At 33.5% G+C, this 21188-nt stretch overlaps 2 protein-coding genes across 2 annotated transcripts; both read left to right on the plus strand.

The window, feature by feature from the left end:
• Positions 1-5988: 5988 nt before the first annotated feature.
• LOC107855959 lies at positions 5989-7802 on the plus strand. Its single transcript, XM_047408636.1, has 2 exons — positions 5989-6992; positions 7668-7802. Exons 1-2 carry the CDS (start codon positions 6755-6757, stop codon positions 7730-7732), a joined length of 303 nt encoding a protein of 100 aa, XP_047264592.1. The 5' UTR covers positions 5989-6754; the 3' UTR covers positions 7733-7802.
• LOC107855969 (rust resistance kinase Lr10) lies at positions 7787-9232 on the plus strand (the record flags this gene model as incomplete). The annotated part of the gene is made up of 1 exon (XM_047408668.1): positions 7787-9232. A coding segment is annotated over one exon (1125 nt), but the record flags the coding sequence as incomplete, so codon positions are not given.
• Positions 9233-21188: the final 11956 nt, after the last annotated feature.

The raw sequence follows: 21188 nt of genomic DNA on the forward strand, positions 1-21188 counted from the left end.
TATCAATAATGAATATTCATACTTAATGAAATTTATTGTTAGCACAAAAAACTTTATGACCAGATCAAACATCAGCGCTGGATAAGAAGGCAGATGACATTTTCCATGCCGAATGTTCAAATATTTATTCAACATAGCAACTTTTTATGAATTGCAGGTGAATAAACAACGGAACAGTGTCACAATAGTAGCTTAGTATTGAAGTGGGTGTTTGAATTGATTTATTTTTTTGGTGCTTTTAGCTTTGAAGCACCTTTTCAGTTTTGATGGTGTTTGACAAAGTAAAAAAGTGCTTTTAAGCACTTATTTTTAAGTTAAAAAGTGTCAAAATAAGCCAAAAGTCAAAAGTAAGGTAGTAACAACTTATGACTTGTGACTTTTTGGCTAATAAGTTCCTTATTAAAAGTCAATCGAAACACTAGTTTCATGAATCATGTAAGAACAAGATGACTTCATATGTAACTGGACGAAACATATGGGGATCAAGTGTTTGTTACATTACTAGTTGATTCAAAGAGAGGCCATGAGATGATTAGACTTGCAATGAGCTTAATGCTTTCTTATGTTACTAGTTGAAATTTGTTTTTAGTTACTGCCCTAATTTTTAACAAAGAAGGAGAGGCTTGGAGTAACTGATAAAGTTGTTGTCATGTGATCAGGAAGGTCACGGGATCAAGCCTTGGAAACAACCATTGACATAAATGTAAGGTAATGTTGCATATAATACACCCTTGTGATGGAGCTCTTCGCGGACCCTGTGCATAGCGGGGGTTTTAGTGCACCGAACTACCTTTTTTCTTAAGTAATTTGTAACAAAATACGATATTTAGCTTTAGAATGAATTTAAATTTTAAATTTTTGTTAAGTTTGTTTGGTTGAGATATTTTAGACTTTTTTGAATTTTAAATTATGCAGATTATGTGCTTTATGTTGGTTATTTAAAGTCCATCAATTGATGCAATGACAGGTATATGCTATACAGATGATGGCCCGGGGGTTAAAGTTTGCCAGTCATCTTCCAATTGATAAAACTGTTAAAATTCTTGATTTTTGGCAATATCATCATAGTATCTTTTAGGATGTATGTTCAATTCAAACTATTATAACAAAAGCTAGCTATGTTGGTCGGACTATTCAAAAATGTCAATGGTTGCGTGTCGAATTCTCCTAAAGAAGTGTATTTTTAAAGAATCCGACACGAATGCGGTATTAAAAGTGAAGAGTCCGCTTAACTTAAAAAGTTGGTGTATTTTGTTTAAAAGAATAGGACAAGGTTAACTATGCTAGTGATTACTAGGCTTTTACTTTCCAGATTTAGCCTTGACGAATAAACTTTTGATATTGAAGAATAGTTCATATCCAAATACTGTGCAAATACTCACATCAAGCGCATTTTCACTCGAAAAGAATAAATTTGTTAAGGATTTTTAGGCTCTTCGGAAATAGCCTCTCTACATTTACAAGGTAAGACTGCATGCACACCACCTTTCTTTGACCCCATTTGTGATTCTACATTGATTGTTTTGTTGTTGTATTTTTAGACTCTTCCTTTCCTTTTTTATGCATCTTACTTTTGAAAAATTTTACAATGACTGAGGTCCAACCAACACAAGTTGTGAGAGAACCCATTTATTTATTGACACTTGAAACGTGGGTCACCTAAAATTTTTAAAGCTAATAAAGAGTGAGAGGATATATATCCAAAACACAAATAAAATAAAATTGAAAAGTTAGTGGATTGTGAGGTCTACATACATTTATTGTTAAGTCTTGAAAGAAGAAATTGCTGGAGAAACCAAATGAACACAAAAACTCTCAACTCACACCTCATTTTTTTTTTCTTTTAACTCAAAAGCATCGTTAAAATTAAAACAGTTTATGTAGATCAAGTTAAGAATTTTTTTAAAAAATTTGATATGCAATATTAGTTAATGTTGTTGCTGATTCAAAGAAAAACGAGTTGAGATTTGAAGATGAAGAGAATAAAAAAATATAGAAGAAAATCCCTTTCAATCTAATGCTAAAAAGGATCAAGAATTGGGTGAAATCTCCATTAATTTTTTTTGCTTATTTAATTATCCATGATTTCAGGTATGAAGCTTTCTTCATCTTTTTATGAGATCTTCATGTTATCTACACAATTGAATAAAAAAAATTTATAAATATCTGATGATTAAAATTTCATAGATTTTTCTTGCATGTTAGTTGTAACATCAAAATACAAAAATAATATTTGTTTGCACTGATTTTACCGCTAAATCAAGAGTATATCATACAAAAAATCAAGTCCACAATATAATTTTCTTCAAAAATGAAATTGAATTTCTTCTGAAATTTATTTGTTTGATCCTAGGCTCTACATGCAAGCTTCAGATTGAAGATTTGTGTTTTGAGTTAAAAATTGACTGAAAGTGCTGGGTGAATCTCCATGTACCTCCGTAGTTGATTTTTTAAAAATAAATTAACAATCTTAAGAAAATATATTGAAGTCACGGCTAGTTATATTTAAAAACAGATTAGAAGAGAAATCAAACCTTAGAAATTAATCTCATGGATTAATGTTGTATCTGCTGCACTGAGGTTGAAACCAGTGTTGTATTCAAAAATTGATGATTCTGTGCTAGTGCTGCTCTATTTTTTGAATGCCATTTGTGATATTTTTTTTCTTTTTATGCTCACCTTTTGACTTCATTCTTACATATCCATTTCCCTTTTATTTTTCTTAATTGGATTCACAACTTGATTTGTACACCCTGTTAAAGGATCAACAGAACTGAATTTGTATTTAATTTTACTACAATTTCTATTTTATATCTCACTTTAATGTTTACTAATCTCGATTCTTGCTTGATACAAATATTTTCTAGCAATTTCTTTGGAATGTTCATCATTTGCGGCTAAAGTCATAACATCAAACGACTCTTTCACTAACCCATTCAAGCGAATTGCCATAGAGGATATCACTGCTTTCTTCTTTGTGGTGTATTCGTCAAATCTATCTCCATGTTTAGCATTCTTCGACCATCTTTTCAAAATATATTTCTCAGGAATATAAGAAAAATTCAAGTCAAAGAATAGAACTTTTAGTGCATGAAAACATAAACCAACTCATGAACTCAGACATATGACAACTACAAATAGTTAAATTTTCAAGGGAATTAAACTGGACAACTTCAGTTTGTTCATTTTCACCCTTTAAAATTATATATTTGGTAGTATTGCCATTAATTTCAGCACTGAGTGTTCTTTTGGTTGTCCCTTGCAAAAATTCACGTTGGAATCTTGTGTAAATTCTTCTCGTGTACACACTAGTAGCATGTTTTAACATCCTACAATCTTCTATGGATATTTTGGATATTCCTCGAGATTTATAATCGTCATCTGCTTCAATATCTCGCATTTCTGTTGTTCGCTGCTCATAATGCTTTACAAACTCAATTATACTCATTGTCTTGCATATCATTTCTGTGAAGACCCTATTTGTGTTCTCAATTCTTTGACTTGATTTGATATTTGTCGAGAAAATTAAAAGGCTAAATGCAGGACACCATTTTTTTCTAAAATCATATAACTTTTGAAGCCAAGTATTACTCGCACAATTCTATTCACGTATCATTTTATGCCACACTAACTCAAATTCTGATTTCAAATTGCACCTCCACAAGAGTGTGTTAAAATAGTGTCGAAATCTCGACTTAAAGTAAAGCTGGGGTTTTTTTTAGCATTTCTATCAATATGTCATTCGCATAGTCAATGACACGTGTTAGAAAAGACTTCTTTAATGGCCAAGGCCATGGTGGGAGTTTGATCGATAAAAATTATTTTTGGTGCTTTTCCCTCCATTGCCTTAAAAAATGCTTGAAATAGCCAAACAAATGAACCACTGATTTCATTGCATAAGAATGCACAATCAAAAAAGGTATTTTTTCAGTGGTTATTCACACCAACAAATGAAACACAAATCATGTCATATCTATTTGTACAATAAGTAGTGTCAAAAATCATCACATCCCCAAAACACTCATAGTGCAATTTAGATATACTACCTCTCCAAAAGAAATTGCACAACCCATCTTCATCAACTTGAAAAGAATAGAAGAAGTTTGAGTCCTCTTATTGCAAATGCATAAAATGATTGAGTGCTTGAACAAAGTTATGAGCATCTCGTTCAATGAATTCTACATTTTGAACTCGACCCGCTTCATTCCTAAGATATCGAACAACTTTTTTTGTACGAATACCGGCATCAATCATAGAACCAAGAATATTTTTAGTAGCGTTTGTAAGCCTACGATCAAAATGTATGAAATGCTTCAAATTATCTTCTATCATGGGATGAATATGCACATCATTGAATTCACATATTTTTCATATTCCATTTGATATTTTAAATTTTACGAGTCATACAATCACATTTATATTCTAATCTTTGTCGCTTTCTTTCTTGAAAAGGAGAAAGTTTATTTGACTGTCTTTCACAAGAACAAATAAATAAACGTCTTGTTGTCTCTTCTTTTACATTATTAGTCTTTCCTTCCTTTCGAACATCAAAATCTCTTGCCACGACATATAAATTATATGCATTGTATGATTCCTCTTTTGAATTAAACTTCATACCAATCTCAAAAACAAAGTTCTTGCGAGTGTTACAAATATTTATGCTCATTAACATTGAAATCTACAATAATTATTTTTAATTGTAAGTATCAAAATTCAATAAATAGATAAACTATACATAGTATTTATTTAATAAAGATCTCTACACTTAAATTACCTTCTTGGGCAGAGAAGTCTTTGCCTTTGTCAACATGTGCATCTTTCATTTTCTATTTCAAGCACAACCTGCATAAGACGAAATTTACAACACTAAAAATTCCATCTTTTCAAAAAGTTATCTTAATATATAAAAATACTTTTTGATGTTATAAAGTGTCTAATTAAAATATAATTTTGAATATGTGATCAAACATTTTAAATTTAATGTTGAACTTATTATTTGGAACAAAATTAGAATTATCAAGTTTTTATGATATTTTTATTTTTATATTTAATAACAAAAATTATTTTTTATGTTTACAGGATCAACTGATCATGAAGATCATTCAACGAATGATACATAAGATATGAACACAAAGAAAATATGGAGAAGTGAAGCATATATGTTAGCATTAGATATTTTTATAACAAAACCAATGAGAACGCATAGAACAAGAAAGGCGGGATAAGAATTTTTTTTAATTTTTTTTAAAAAATTAATTTTATTTTTTGGGGAGGGGGCTGGTGTTGGGGTTGTCAAAATAAATGGTAGAGGTGGGATAAGAAAACAAAATTATTTCTTTTTTTAAAATAATTTTTTTTGAAGGGGTGGGGGTGGGGGTCGGGGTAAGAAAGACATTAAAGTTTTGTAAAAAAAAGTTTTTTTTTTTTTTGAGGGTGGGGGAGGTTGGTAGGGGTTGGGGAGGGAGGGTTGGATAGGAGGGGGTAAGAAAAAAGTTTGATCTCTTTTTTAAAATTAAATATTTTCTTTTGGAGGGAATAAGGATTTGAGTTTTGGTGTAGGGGATGAGGTAAAAAAAAAATTTGAAATATCAGTTTTGGATGGAGGGTGGTTGGGAGTGGGGGTGGGGTTAGGAGAGTGATGATGGGGTAAGGAAAAAAATGAAATATAAACACGTAGTAATTATAAATTTGTGGACACAACAATATAAAGATAATTAGATTAAACCATCCATATATTATATATATATAGATTATGCATACATATGCAAATCCAGGATTTATTATAAATAATTTTAATTTTTTTCTACATAGACGTATACAGGTAAGTAATTTGGAGTACAAAGCCGTTGGAAGCACTCAATGTCGTGCAGAGCAAATAGAATTAAATTCTAAAATAAAAAGGCATTACATTGTGCAATTAATTAGAAAGAGTTGACTTCTGACTTTCATCATTCATCCTTCTGTTATGACCAGATCAAATATCATTTGGATAATTAGACAGTTGACATTTGCCATGCTGAATGTTCAAATTTTGATTCAAGAAAGAAAACAATATCCATTTGGTTCATATTTTTTTCCCTCAATTAAACTGGCATTTTATTCATATCCAAAAACTTCCGTCAAGGTACATGCTGAATGTTCAAATATTGCCACCTCGTATGAATTGCAGTGGAATGAATAGGACAGTGTCACACTGGTAGCTTAGTAGATATGATGTTTGCAAGACGACTCTGGATTTCTATTCTTGTGATCTGCGCAACAATTGTCAAAGCCCAAAACATTACTCAGTGTTCTTCTTCTTGTGGTGTGATATTCATGACATTCAGTTCCCTTTTAGATTGAAAGCAGATCCCCCGAATTGTGGATATCCCGGGTATGAGCTTGATTGCCAGAAAAATCGTGTTGTCATAAGTCTGAATTCGAAAAAGTATTACGTGCTAGAAATCAATTACCATGAGTACTTGATCAAAGCAATTGACCCTGGTTTGGAGCATCAGACGAGGAACTGTACTTCTCTTCCTGATTACGTTAACAGATCTGTTCCAAGCACCTCAACATTTGCTAGAGTTTTAACTCCTCAATATCAATATCAGCAGTCTGGTACTGCAGTAACTGTTGCATATCATGATCGAAACGTTCCCATGTCAATTGTTTAGCTCCTGTAAATTCCTCGCACTATGTGGAGACTACCTTCTGTAATTCCACTTCCTCGAATTCTTCACAAAGTCATAGCTATGTCACCATTGGACAGGACATGTCAATTTCGGATTTGGCTGAGAATCGCAGTGTTCAAATGGTGGCGTGGTCCTTGTCTCATGGTCTTTCAGGGGACAATACTTCTCTATCGAACATTCATGCAGCCTTGACTTATGGATTTGAGCTTTCTTGGAAGTATAGCTTCTTGTGTAGAGAATGTGAAGGCACCTGTTTCGCTGAAGGTGGTGGCTATAGTTGCAATCGCTTCAAGGATGAGATGTTTTTTTCTCGCCATTGTAAGTCAAGATTCATTTCACATTTTCAACTCGTAATACCTTATCAAATTATCTGTTTTAACAAAATCCCTATATCTGAGGTTGAATATGTGATTTGTCTGAGTCAAATTGGTGGCAATGAATGTTGAACTTATATGGATATTGTGCTTTGAGAACAGGGAATATCTCCTTGAATGATGCAATTAGCTATCATCCGAGCAATTTAAACTTTCAAGTTTCAAATTTAAGATGTCATTCTTTTACTTTATCGCATTGAATCTACAATTGAAGCAGGTCAAAGATATTGTAGAGTTTCATTCAGTTACTATATCCACCTCACTGTGAGGTCTGTCGTTAGAAGTTATAAGAAAATTTAGTTAGCTTTTGCGTTCAATCCTCTCTTTGTATGCTTATCAGTTACCCTCTTTATGACAAGTTTCAATTCTCAGTAACTTAGTTTAAGATGTAGCATCAGTATTTTACTCATATTCCTATATTTGGACAATGCAAGCGGCTGGACCCACTACTATTGGAGTACGTATGTGAGATACTGAAGTGATATAAATACTCTTAAGCATTCCTTCCTTTGAAGGAGACCGTTAAAGCATGCTTTCCGATTATAATCCCTCTTCAAGTCTTTATACAATTTGTTTCCTCTAACGTAATTTTTCCTTTGTGATTTGCTTGTTTTGACAGTTCTTTCCAGATGGTACAGTTATTTAGTTATACGTGAGTGTTCTTATCTTACTCCACAAGGATAGGCATTTCTTGGTACACACTGAATACTGAAAAGGAAAAAGTAGCTTTGAAGCTTTTACTCAAGCCCCTTTATCCTAGGAAAACGGATATGGTTTTCTTACCAATCCCTTCTGTTTTCTTTTCCAAACCATGCAGCTTCATTTCTGTCACTGCGGTTTCTTTTTGGATTGGTTTTCCTGACTGCGTTGGTAGTGTATAAATGGAGAAGACAACACTTATCGATGTATCAATCAATTGAAGACTTCCTGCAAATCCAGACCAACCTTTTCACAATTAAATACTCCTACTCTGAGATTAGGAAGATGACTAATAAATTCAAGGAAAAACTAGGTGAAGGAGCCTATGGAACTGTCTTTAAAGGAAAGCTGCGTAGTGGTCCTTTTGTTGCAGTAAAGGTGATGCACAAATCTATGACCAGTGGGCAAGAATTTATTGGTGAAGTTTCCACTATTGAAAGGATTCACCATGTTAATGTTGCGCAGCTCATTGGATTCTGCGTTGAGGGCTCCAAACGTGCTTTAGTATATGAGTTCATGCTCAATGGTTCCTTAGATAAGTACATATTTCTGCAACAAGGAACTGTTTCCTTGACTTACAAGCAGATGTTCGACATATCTCTTGGAGTGGCTCGTGGCATTGACTACCTACATCAGGGCTGCGACATGCAGATCCTACATTTTGATATTAAGCCTCACAACATTCTTCTTGACGAAAATTTTAATCCCAAAATATCTGACTTTGGGCTTGCAAAACTGTACTCCTCAGATGATAGTATTGTGAGTATAACTGCAGAAAGAGGGACAGTGGGTTACATGGCTCCAGAGCTGTTTTATACAAATATTGGAGGAGTTTCATACAAAGCCGATGTATATAGCTATGGCATGTTATTGATGGAAATGGCAGGCAGAAGGAAGAACACGAGCCCATTTGAGGACCATTTGAGCCAAATTTACTTTCCTACATGGGTTTACGACCAATTTAATGACGGAAATGATATAGAGATGCACGCGAGTGAGGAAGATAGGAGGTTTGTCAAGAAGATGATGATTGTGGCTTTGTGGTGCATACAAATGAAGCCTGCTGATCGCCCTGCCATGAACAAAGTTGTTGAGATGCTTGAAGGAGATGTTGAACTCCTCCAGATGCCACCAAGACCTTTTATAGCTCCTCGTGACGTATAGGTGGCTACTCACTCTGCCGTGCAAACTATGATCATAATTCCATTAGTTTCTGATTTATTTCACGACGTCCAATATCTCTATCAGAAGGGCTCAATCTCAGGCCACAAGTAGTCATTTCTGCCCCACGGTGGTGACACTAGTTCCTCCTAGGTTTTAATGGTAAGAATTTGAGCGTAATCTGATGTTTCAGTAAAATGTCTATTAGTTTGCTTGTTGGTGTTGTAAATTATTGGAACGTGTAACTGTCAAGACTCAAGCATAGATGCTGTTGTACAATAAAATTTGAGTGGAGAAAAATAATTAATCGGGTAAGAAAAGTATTGCAACAATCGTTTTTATTTATTTCAATATGTAAGTGTTATAATCTCTATGAATCCTCTGATTCATCTTTTTAAATATAAATTCAAGGGTTTTAAACTTGATTTATTCACCCTTTTCAAATATAAATTCAAGGGCTTCGAACTTGATTTAGGGATTTGATAGATTTGATCTCTGATTCGCCTTTTCAAATATAAATTCAAGCGCTTCAAACTTGATTTAGGGATTTGATGAATTTGATCTTGACTTATACTTGAATTCAGAATCTTGTGGTCTTGATCTTGAATCTTGAATTTGTAGAGAAATCTGCGGCGTTTGATCCACGAGATCTCTATTGCTTCTTGTAGGAATCGTTGATTCCTTTTCTGAATTATGAGACTTCTATTTATAGTTGTGAGAAGGAAAGATTCACGGTGAAGGTGAACTTCTTTTGATCAACTAGATTGAAGTGACATGACACATTTTTATGGACGATTTTTAATTTCACTAGGCCTGCTGCATCATTTTGATATGTGGCATGATCCTATTGGCTTCTTCACTTGACTTGGCGTGCCACGTCATTTGACACGTGATACCAATTTGGGCCTTTAGAATATGATGACATATTGGGTTAGCAAATCGAGCTTATCATTTGTGGCCAAAATCAATGGACTAGCCCAACAGGAATTTGACTTCAATCAAATCCATATTTATTTGAATTTCATTTAAATAACCAATTCAATCTTATTAACCCATCACATTTATTTGGATTAATATATTTCGACTTTTAATATAATTCAAATTTTATACGGATTTAAATTTAATAAAATTTCATTACTCACAAATTGCCCCCTGCTTCAAGACTTGTCAGAATGTATACTTTCAAAACTAGACTTGAAGTATGATTTATTTAAACATGCTTCCTTCGTACTTCCAAGATTTCATACATATAAACATCCTATTTCATTAGTTGAGAACCTATAAAGCTGAACCATGCCATTTACATATTGATATTGCCTCTCAAAAACTCTCTTTTTGTTCGATTCACAATTTATTTTAAAAAAAAATTGCCATGAATTTCTACACGTAAGACCCATTGGTGGAGCATGGTATCCAATTCTAATAATGAATTGCTTAATGCTGTCTACTTCTACAGAGATATCTTGACTTTGTCCAATTCCAAAAAGATTTTGAAAAACTTCTCACCGCCATTAACCATTTTCAACGATGGATAAAACTCTTTCAATTTGAATTTATATTAGAAATGAAAACAACCACATTATAACTCTATAAAAGGATGTAGGTTCCCACTTTTTCAATATGAGTTTTGGGATTTCCACTTTTCAAGCCATGAATAATGTCAAGGTAACTTCTTTCTCTTCTACTTTTTTTTTTTTGTTATTTTTATTTAGTCCAACATGTTAGTGGTAGAAAATTCATATCTTATTATAGGAATGTCGAAATTATAACGGTATGATATTTCAAAAACTAAACTTCAAGATCTACAACATATCTAAAATTTAGATTTAAACCCTTTAATATAATTGTAGAAACTTTCTTTAAGTTAGCCTTAAATTTTATCATGCTAAAAATTTCAGATCTGCGCGTCTTTACTAAAACTTTCATATCATGAAGCAGGAATGACGAAATCACAAATCGCTTGATTCTTGTGAAACTAGAAACAAAGTCCTATAATATATCTAGCATTCATAAGTTAATACCTTTGAGATATTTTAAAATGTCATCCCAAAATCAACATTTGATTTTGATACACCAGCAGTTTCAGATTTGCACGACAACACCAAAAAAATTATATCTCAATATGGGAGTATCAAAATCATGATCTACTTAATTCTTTAGATATCAGAAACACGCATATATAGTCTATCTAAGATTTGGAATTTATGACCTTCAAAATCAATCTAGATAATTTTTGAAGTTGATCCTAGATTCTATCTGACATAGAATTTCAGATTCGCATCGCTTCACCAAACAATTTATATCTTGATGGGAAAACATCACCATCAAAGGATATTTTGATTGCTGCAAACCAGATTTTGAGAGTTTCGTTCTCACCAAAATATCTTGTCTCAATTCAAGTTGGTGATACATGGCTTTTGAGTTCAAAACGTTCTAGCATGTAACAACTCTTCTATTTGTGTTTCTTTGAATTGTATTTTCCTCTCCCTTTTTGTAGGATTAAAATGAATGACATTCACGACGGGTCCGATTAAGGTATGAGAGTATAACTTCGTCTCTGCTACCTTGAGACCTGACATTTTGGCTTTAAGTATGGTCCCTTTCACGATGTATTTATGCAATGGTCAGCTTAAGGTGTGAGAGTTTAACTTTGCCTCTATCACCTTGAGACCTGACAAGTTTGGCTTTGAGTATGATATCTTTCATCAATGTACTTATGCAATGGTCAGCTTAAAGTGCGACATTTTACCTTCACCTCCATTACCTTGAGACTTGACAAGTTCGACTTCAAGTATGGGTCCTTTCACCGATATTTTTATGCAATGGTCAGCTTAAGGTACAAAATTTTACCTTCGCCTTCATGACCTTGAGACCTGACAAGTTTAGCTTCAAGTATGGTCACTTTCACTAATGTATTTATGCAATATCAGCTTAATGAGCGAGAGTTTAACTTTGACTCTGTCACCTTGAACCTGACAAGTTCGGCTTCAAGTGTGGGCCCTTTCACCGATGTATTTATGCAATGGTCAGCTTAACGTGCAACGGGATAAATATTGTCCACCTTAAGGAATAAAGATTTTAAGATCCTTTTAAGGATAAATCCACAAAATAAGGTGCAAAGGGACAAATCTTGTCCACCTTAAGGCATGAAAAATTTGAGATCTTCTTAAGGATAAATTCGTGAAGAGACCAGCTTAAGGTGCAAAGGGACAAATATTGTCCATTTTAAAGTATGGAAATTTTAAGATCCATTAAGGATAAATCCACGAAAGAGACCAATTTAAGATGCAAAGGGACAAATCTGGTCCACTTTAAGACATGAAAATTTTGAGATCTTCTTAAGGATAAATCCGTGAAGAGACCAGCTTAAGATGCAAAGGAATAAATCTTGTCCACCTTAAGGACTGAAAATTTTGAGATCCTTTTAAGGATGAATCCATAAAAGATACCAACTTAAGGTACAAAGGGATAAATTTTGTTCACCTTAAGGCATGAAAATTTTGAGATCGTCTTAAGGATAAATTCGTGAAGAGACCAGCTTAAGGCGCAAAGGGACAAATCTTGTCAACCTTAAGGCATGAGAATTTTGAGATCCTTTTAAGAATGACTTCGTGAAAGAGACCAGCTTAAGGTACAAAGGGACAAATTTTGAGATCTTCTTAACGATAAATTCATGAAAAGACTAGCTTAAGGTGAAAAGGGACAAATCTTGTCCACCTTAAGGCATGAAATTTTTGAGATCCTTTTAATAATAAACCCGTGAGAGGATAGCTTAAGGGGCAAAGAGATAAATCTTGTCCACCTTAAGACATGGAAATTTAAGAGGCCTTATTTGAAGACTTGGAGATTTTGTCAACTTCCACTTGCAAATTTGGCAACTCACAGACTTGGCAAATTTAACAAAATCAACTTGCAAACGTTGTAGATTTGAAGTCTTCAGCTTACAAGCAGATTTGGAGACTTCAGCTTTCAGACTTGATATATTTTTGACTTCAAACTACAGACTTGATAGATTTGCGCCCTTAGTTGTAGGCTTGGAGAACTTTAGCATTGATTTGGAGCTCTTTTTATTTTCGATGAGTTACCCTTATTGAGCCATAAATATTTAGAGTAAGTCCAAAATTTAATTAGAATATTTACACACTTAGCATTCTTATGATGGATAAGATGAGAACATATTTTTTGACACTCATACAACTGGATTCAGAATGAAATTTTAATTGCCTATGTACCACGGTAACGAGGATCAAGTCACAATATAATTTTGGGTGAGTGTTTTTTTTAAATCTTTTTAATATATATTTTTTGTGTCATGACTTTTGCCTAAGTCACCTCTTTCGAGGTTTTCAACCTAGCGGACTCTTTTTTTTACCATATATTTTTTATATCCTAACTTTTGCCTAAGCCACCTCTTTCGAGGTTTTCAACCTAGCAGGCCATTTTTTTAGGAGTGATACATAGTTTATACTCTTGCAGGTCAGAAGTGGACATGCATTTTTATGCCCGTGTTGTAAAGAGCGCAATAACTTGAAGTTTAAACTCGTGCATTGAGGAGTTTTATAACTTGTAGTTTAAGATCATATGTTGAGGAGTGCCGAGATATGCATAGACTCTTCGAATTCATCTTCAGATACAAACTTTCCCCCACTATAAAAGTTTTCTATAGCTTCAACTTTGTGAGGCTCACAGATAGGCATCTGTTGATCTCCTCTTGCAGTCATGCTTAATTCTGTATCATACACACAAGTTGTTAACTTTGTAAATATATTGGGATTTAATTCTTGCAAGATATAATGAAAACCTCAATTCATGACTTGAATGCACATTTCAATGCTAGAAGTTTCACTAAGGTGATCTTTACAGTTGAGGCTCAAACTTCTCCAGCGATTGATATAGTCAACAACCGACCCTTCTTCATATTGACGAGCTTTTGTCAGTTCAATCATACTAATGACACATATCGTGCTATAGAAACTGTTAGAAATCAGGCAAAAATAAAGCATACCCCAAGCAAAAATAAAACAAGAACAACACAAAAGATTTACGTGGAAACCCTTGCGGGAAAAATCACAGGCAGAGGCAGAGGAGGTTTCATTATAAAAGGAGAGGAGTACAATGTAAAGCAACATAATTTCTGAATATTCAAAACCGACCCGCTAATTGTACTTATATATTATGTGCGTATAAATAAGTCCTAGGCCCAAAACACTACAGACCCCATTGAAAATCACAAACATAGGTCGCACCGTAAAACTTTTAGGGCCGGATCAATAAAATTTGGGTCACAACTCTAACTGAAAATATTAAGAAACTCTTGCTCCAACTATTCCCAACTATCTTAGCATTAGGTTCGAGATCGGTGTACCAATTAAAGATATTTTCTTGAGAGATCGTACGAACTGTTTGACGAGGTAATCACCATATGTTCTAGCATCATTTCAAGTTTCAATAAAGTGCGTTATATATTGTTTGGGGTCCCTTTGCCATAAAATTATTGAAGCTTAGGAGGTTGATATCCATCAGGCATCTTCAAGTTATCAATCCTTTGTGTATACGACTTTGCATATGTAAGAGAAAATTTGGACGAGGACCCGAATTTATCTTTGATTGCTCCTATGATGAAGTTCTTCAATTTACTAATAGAGATCAAACCTTCAACAGAGACTCGAAGCTCTTAGGTCATTTTTGTTTGTCTTATGAATGACTCTCCTTTCTCTTGAATTTCAGGAAGCTTCATGGGTGTCTTACTTGACTCTCTCTCATACGTGCTCTCCATATTATTTATTAATCTGACAAGTTAGTATCTTGTTGTTGCACGTGATTTGTCAAGTATTCAACTTCTTTAACCAAGCTTGATAACTGTTTTTCTATCGTGGAAGTCATTTTGATGTTTTTCAATTTTGATATTAAAAAAGTCGAGATGAAAGGTAGAGATTGTCTCCCTAGGCGTGTCAGAATTTGTTGGACAATAAAATATATGTTGAGAAAAATAATTAATCGGGACAAGAAAAATATTACAATAATTATTTTATTGATTTCAATGTGTGAGTGTTACAATCTCTGTGAATCCTCTGATTCGCCTTTTCAAATATAAATTCAAAGCCATCGAGCTTGATCTTGAATTTGAACATGATTTAGGGATTTGATGGATTTGATCTTGACTTATACTTCAATTCAAGGGCTTTTGAACTTGCTCTTGAATCTTGTGGTCTTGATCTTGAATCTTGAATTTGTAGAGAAATCGACGGCGTTTGATCCACAAGCTCTCTCTTGCTTCTTATTGAAATTGTTGGTTCCTTTTTTAAATTATGAGAACACTATTTATAGTTGTGAGAAGAGAAGAGTCATGGTGAAGATGGACTTTTTTTGACCAATCAGATTTAAGTTTTGACCAATCAGATTTAAGTGACATGACACATTTTTATGGGTTTTTGATTTCACTAGGCCTGCTGCATCATTTTGATACGTGGCATGATCCTATTGGCTCCTTCACTTGACTTGGCATGCTACGTCATTTGACACGTGGTACCAAATTGGGCCTTTAAAATACGATGATATATTGGGTTAGCAAATCGGGCTCATCATTTGTGGCCCAAATCAATGGATTAGCCCAACAAGAATTTGACTTCAATAAAATCTATATTTATTTGGATATAAATAATTAATCCAATTATATTAATTTATCACATTTATTTGGGCTAATATATTTCAAATTTTAATATAATTCAAATTTTATATGAATTTAAATTTAATAAAATTTCATTGCTCACGGATGCATCAAATAAAGAAATGATCAAATTTTGTGTTTAAACTACTACTGATTTTCTTTATGGAGTGAGAACACCGTCTGTTTCTCAGGAGAAACAATTTCTTGGTAAAGAAGCCCGTTAAGATGATAGCCTGATTTTAAACTTGCCACACCTCATACAAGGGTTACTGCATTATCTGATTGTCTTGATCAATAATCTTTTGATATTGCAGAATGAGTTTATATCCAGAGGTTGTACAAGTATTCAGATCAAACTAATTTTCACTCGAAAAAGAATAAATTTGTTAACAATTTACAGGCTTTTCCTTTCCATTTTTATGCATCTTACTTTTGGCTACAAGATAGATTGATTACATGAAATGGAATAGATGTATATTAATTTAAAATAGGTGGATGTTTAAGCAACAACAATATAAAGATTAAAACATCACATATATTTATAGATTATACATGCACATGAAGATCTAAGATTTATTATAAATAATTTAAAATATTTTCTACACAGATACACACAAATATATGATTTGGAGTATAATGCAGTTGGGTGTAATTACGCAGTATTCCTAGCATAAGCACAATGCAGTGTAGAGAAAATTAAATAAAATAACACACTCCGTTGTAATTAATTATATAGAACTGACTTTTTACTTTCATCAATCGTCCTTACGTTATGACAAGAGCAAACATCAGCTTTGGATAAACAGGCAGTTGACATTTTTCATGCTGAATATTCAAATATTGATTAAATAAAGTAACTTTTTATGAATTGCAGGTGAATAAACAATAGAACAGTGTCACAATAGTAGCTTAGTAGATATGATGTTGGCAACATAAATATGGATTTTTGTTCTAATAATTTGCACAACAATTACCAAAGCCCAAAACATTACTCAGTGTGCTCCTTCTTGTGGTGATATTTATAACATCCAGTTTCCCTTTATACTGAAAGCAGATCCCCCGAATTGTGGATATCCTGGGTATGAGCTTGATTGCTAGAAAAATCGTACTGTCATAAGTTTGAATTTAAAAAACAGTACGTGCTAGTCTGCTAGAAATCAATTATCATGAGTACTTGATTAGAGCAATTGACCCTGGTTTGGAGCATCATTCGAGGAATGCGCTTCTCTTCCTGATTACTTTAACACATCTGTTCCAAGAACCTCAACATTTTATAGAGATTATATTCTCCTGAATATCATCATCGGGAGTTTACTTTTGGTACTATCACAACTGTTGAATATCATGATTGGAACGTTCCCATTATTTATGTCAATTGCTTATCTCCCGTAAATTCTTCGCACTATATGGAGACTAACTTTTGTGGCTCTCCTTTCTCGAATTCTTCAGAAAGTCATATCTATGTTGTCATGGGACAACACTTGTTAATTTCAGATTTGGCTGACAATTGCGGTGTTGAAATGGTGGCCTGGGCCTCGCCTCATGCTCCTTCAAGGGACAATACTTCTCTGTCAGACATTTATTCAGCCTTGACTCACGGGTTTGAGATTACTTGGAAGCGTACCTTTTTGTTTAGAGAATGTAAGGGTATCTGTGTCACTGAAGGTGGTGGCTTTAGTTGTAATAGCTGCAAGGACGGGAAGTCTTTCCCCCCCCCCCCCCCATTGTAAGTCGAGATTCATTTCACATTTCAATATTCAACTTGGAATACCTTATCAAATCATCTGCTGTGATAAAATTCCTATAATGTGGTCATATTTTTAGCTAATATTTTATTTAAAATCTCTTGAAAGTCTCTGATATATTGAAAATCTCCCAAGAGTTTTTTGATTATCATTTATCATGAGATTATTTTGAGAGTTTTTTTCCTCCCAAGAATCTCCTCCTATAAATAGGAGAGAGTACTTTCTACCTTAGACACACCAATGAAATTTTTTAGTTGTGTTTGTTTTCTTCTTTGTAGAATATATTTGTGAGAGAGTTGTGTATTCTCTTGGGGTATTTGAGATATTAGAGTATTTAATTACTCTAATTTTGTATTCTCTTTTGTGCTTTTGTACTCTTTTATTCCATTGGTGTTTAGTAAAATAACTCCTCCTTTTGATAGTCGATGTAGGCTAAGTTGACCGAACCACTTTAAATTTGTGCCTTCTTTATTTTCTTAACTTATCATTATTATCGTCTTTGTTATTGTCTTTAATTGATTACTTTATTTAATTCCTCACCATCTAAAATTTTCGATCCTAACAATCCCTAATCTGATGTTGAATATGTGATTTGTCAGAGTCTAAAATAATGAATGTTGAAGTTATATAGCATTTTGAGAACAAAAATATATCCTTAAATGATGCAACTACCATCCGAACAATATAACTATACTTATAAGTTTATAATTTAAGATATCATTCTTTACTTTACCACATTGAATATACAATTGAAGCAGGTCAAAGATGTGGTCAAGTTTCATTCATTTACTATATCCACTCTCTGTGAGGTTTATGTTATTTGAAGCAATAATAACATTTAGATCTCTTTTGCTTTCAATTTTCTCTCTTTTTATGCTTATTAGTTACCCTCTTTATTACAAGTGTCAATTCTCAGTAACTTTATTCTAATATGTTGCCACAACCCAATTTCTTAGGTCATGATGACGTCTACTATAACCCACCTATAGACAAACCAAATCCGTAGTCCGGAACAGCTAGTAACGAACTACCAAACATATAAAGGAAAGAATTGCGGAATAGATGAAATAAGATAATCAAATACATAACAAAGTCTCATAACCTGGTGGTATTAGTACAAGAGCCTCTAATACAACAAGAGTATAAAAGTAAAATAACAACGAAATTACACTGATATAACTTATCTTTGAATACAATATAGAGACTAGTATAATACATAACAGAGACATAAGTAATACTCCAAAAGTAGGAGCTCACTATAAGTCTCTGAACGATGGCTAATCCGCACGACGCACACGTCAATGGTGATAACTCGTACTATGATCTGCAGGTGGCAGAAATGTAGTATGAGTACCAAATGAATGTTACTTAGTAGGAAACTACCAACTGAGCTCCAAAGATAAAGTAGATATATAAACACATAAATAGAGTTGAAACTACACCCAAAGGTTCAGTAATCATATAACAGTCAATGAGATAATAACGATAGCCTATTTTAGTCATATCCAAGAGACTAACATAATAAGGATAAGGAAGTATCAAGAATGTACTATCCTATTCATGTCCAAATTCATAAACCTCAATACTATATAGTATATCTCATGCCAATATATGAATAAAGGGTGAAAGAAGAGTAGGTAACAATATACAAGGCCAAGGAATGGATATACAATATGAACAAATAAAGATGGGATATACGGTAGTATCATACCTATGTATATCTAGGTATATATATACACACATATATACATATAAATATGAGATCAACTCAAAGTATAACCTAAATCATCATATCTTCACCTTTAAGGCCTCATTATAATACTATTAGGATCTAGTACTATCATACTCAGGGTTTCTAATTCATATGTCTAAACATGAGATAAATATGCATAATAATACAATCGTAAGATAGGAAAGGCCGGAAACATACCTCAAATCTTGATACCAAATAAATGACCAATCTATCATAACTAGTCATAATAATGATTATAACAATGATAATAATAATATCAACAGTAGTGAGAGTAATTGGCTATTTCGAATAATCAAATATCTAGCCGAGCATATGCGTACCCTCGCCATCCTAGGCTCAGAAGGTTCAATCAACATACAACAACACAAGGCATAGTCATCACCCATATCCATGCAACCGTCCCATACCAGCTGATAGACATACATGCATACTGGTGATAGGTGATGTACATGCAAGAATGAATGCAACAGAATCCATAATACCATAATCATCATTCTCATAACTATCATTATCATAATCAACCTCCAACCTTACCGGGTATATAATCATCACCACACCCTCCAGCTTTGTCGGGTATCATCACATTATCACAATATCCTCCGACCTTATTGGGTGTCATCACATCATCACAATATCTTCCGGCCTTGTTGGGTATCAATATCATCATCATAGTATTCAAACCAATGTCACATATTAAAGTAAAGTGCAAGCCCCACAAGGGCTCACGTAAATAGATATAAAAAGAGAAGCAAGTAAAGTATAATTTCATAATTTATCGCTCATCATCAATATCACATCCTTAGTAAGTATATATGAAATAGGTGCACAGAATCAACCGTGCCTAAAAGAGTGTAATCTGTAAGTATGTTTCCCGGATTAATCTTCGAGACTAAATCATTGTAAAGATGTAGAAAAAGTCAAAATATTTCACGACCGAAGTAAGTAATAGTGTCAAATCATGGACCGAAATATGCCTCGATCAAATATTTAAAATAAATTTTTAACCTCTTTTATACATATAAAAATTCCATTTAGTTAGGTAATTATTATAGTAAAGAAATCCATTGCTAAGGTGAAAAGTGAGTTTTAATCTCTTATTTAGGAAGAATAGTCATACGATCATAGTTTAACTAAAATCACATCATTTACTGATTATGAATGTATCAAATCTATGCATGCCATCACTAGTATTCAAATCAATGAAATCATAAGCATCATACAATATCTTTCGCTGCCCCATATCGGAGAGATGGGTATATAAATGTATGCACCTATTCATAACTACAACCGTATCCTTTATAAGGATAAATACTTCCTAGATTTCCAACTCATATCATAACACGACCCTTGCCCGATAATGTGTCCGAAATAATCATAACATTATAATCGCGACCTTAGGCCCACATACATATCCGAAACTCATATCACTAACCATGTATGTAAATCATCTCATGTCTATGGGCCATAGCGTATTCACGAGGCATAACATCTCTATAAGCTATGAAGCATATCTATTATCATCTCACATATAAGAGGCATCTCACTACACATAACTCATAACTACGAAGCATATCATATGTATGAGGCATCTCGTGTCTATAGGTCATACATCATGACTATGAGGAATATCATTTCTACAGGACAATTACCTTACCTAAGAGAAATATCATCTCTAAGGGACCAACGTTATGTCTAAGAGGATATAACATCTCTATATACCAAATATCAAGTCTAGGAGGAAATAGTATTTCTAAGGGCCGAATATCATAACTAAGAGTAAGTAATATCTCTAAAGGCCTAATATCACATCTAAGAAAAAAATGGCATATCTAAAGGCCCCATATCGCATCTAAGAAAAATTAGCATATCTATAGGCCATTAATTATAATTCGGGAAAAGTCATCACAATTTATCAATTCACCAAGCAAATCTTATAAATAAGGCTCATTAGTCTCAACTAGGCCTAACATCTGCAAATAAGTCCACAAAGGCTGACACAAGTCTTGGCCTAAGTGGGCCAGACGATCCCATTTCTAATCCTCAATGTTCATATTTAGGCAACCTATGCCCCAAACTAGGCTGAGGTATTTAGTTCCTCTTCTAGATGTCAAGTAA

Source organism: Capsicum annuum, chromosome 3 (genome assembly GCF_002878395.1).
Source record: "Capsicum annuum cultivar UCD-10X-F1 chromosome 3, UCD10Xv1.1, whole genome shotgun sequence".
NCBI classification, from domain to species: domain Eukaryota; kingdom Viridiplantae; phylum Streptophyta; class Magnoliopsida; order Solanales; family Solanaceae; genus Capsicum; species Capsicum annuum.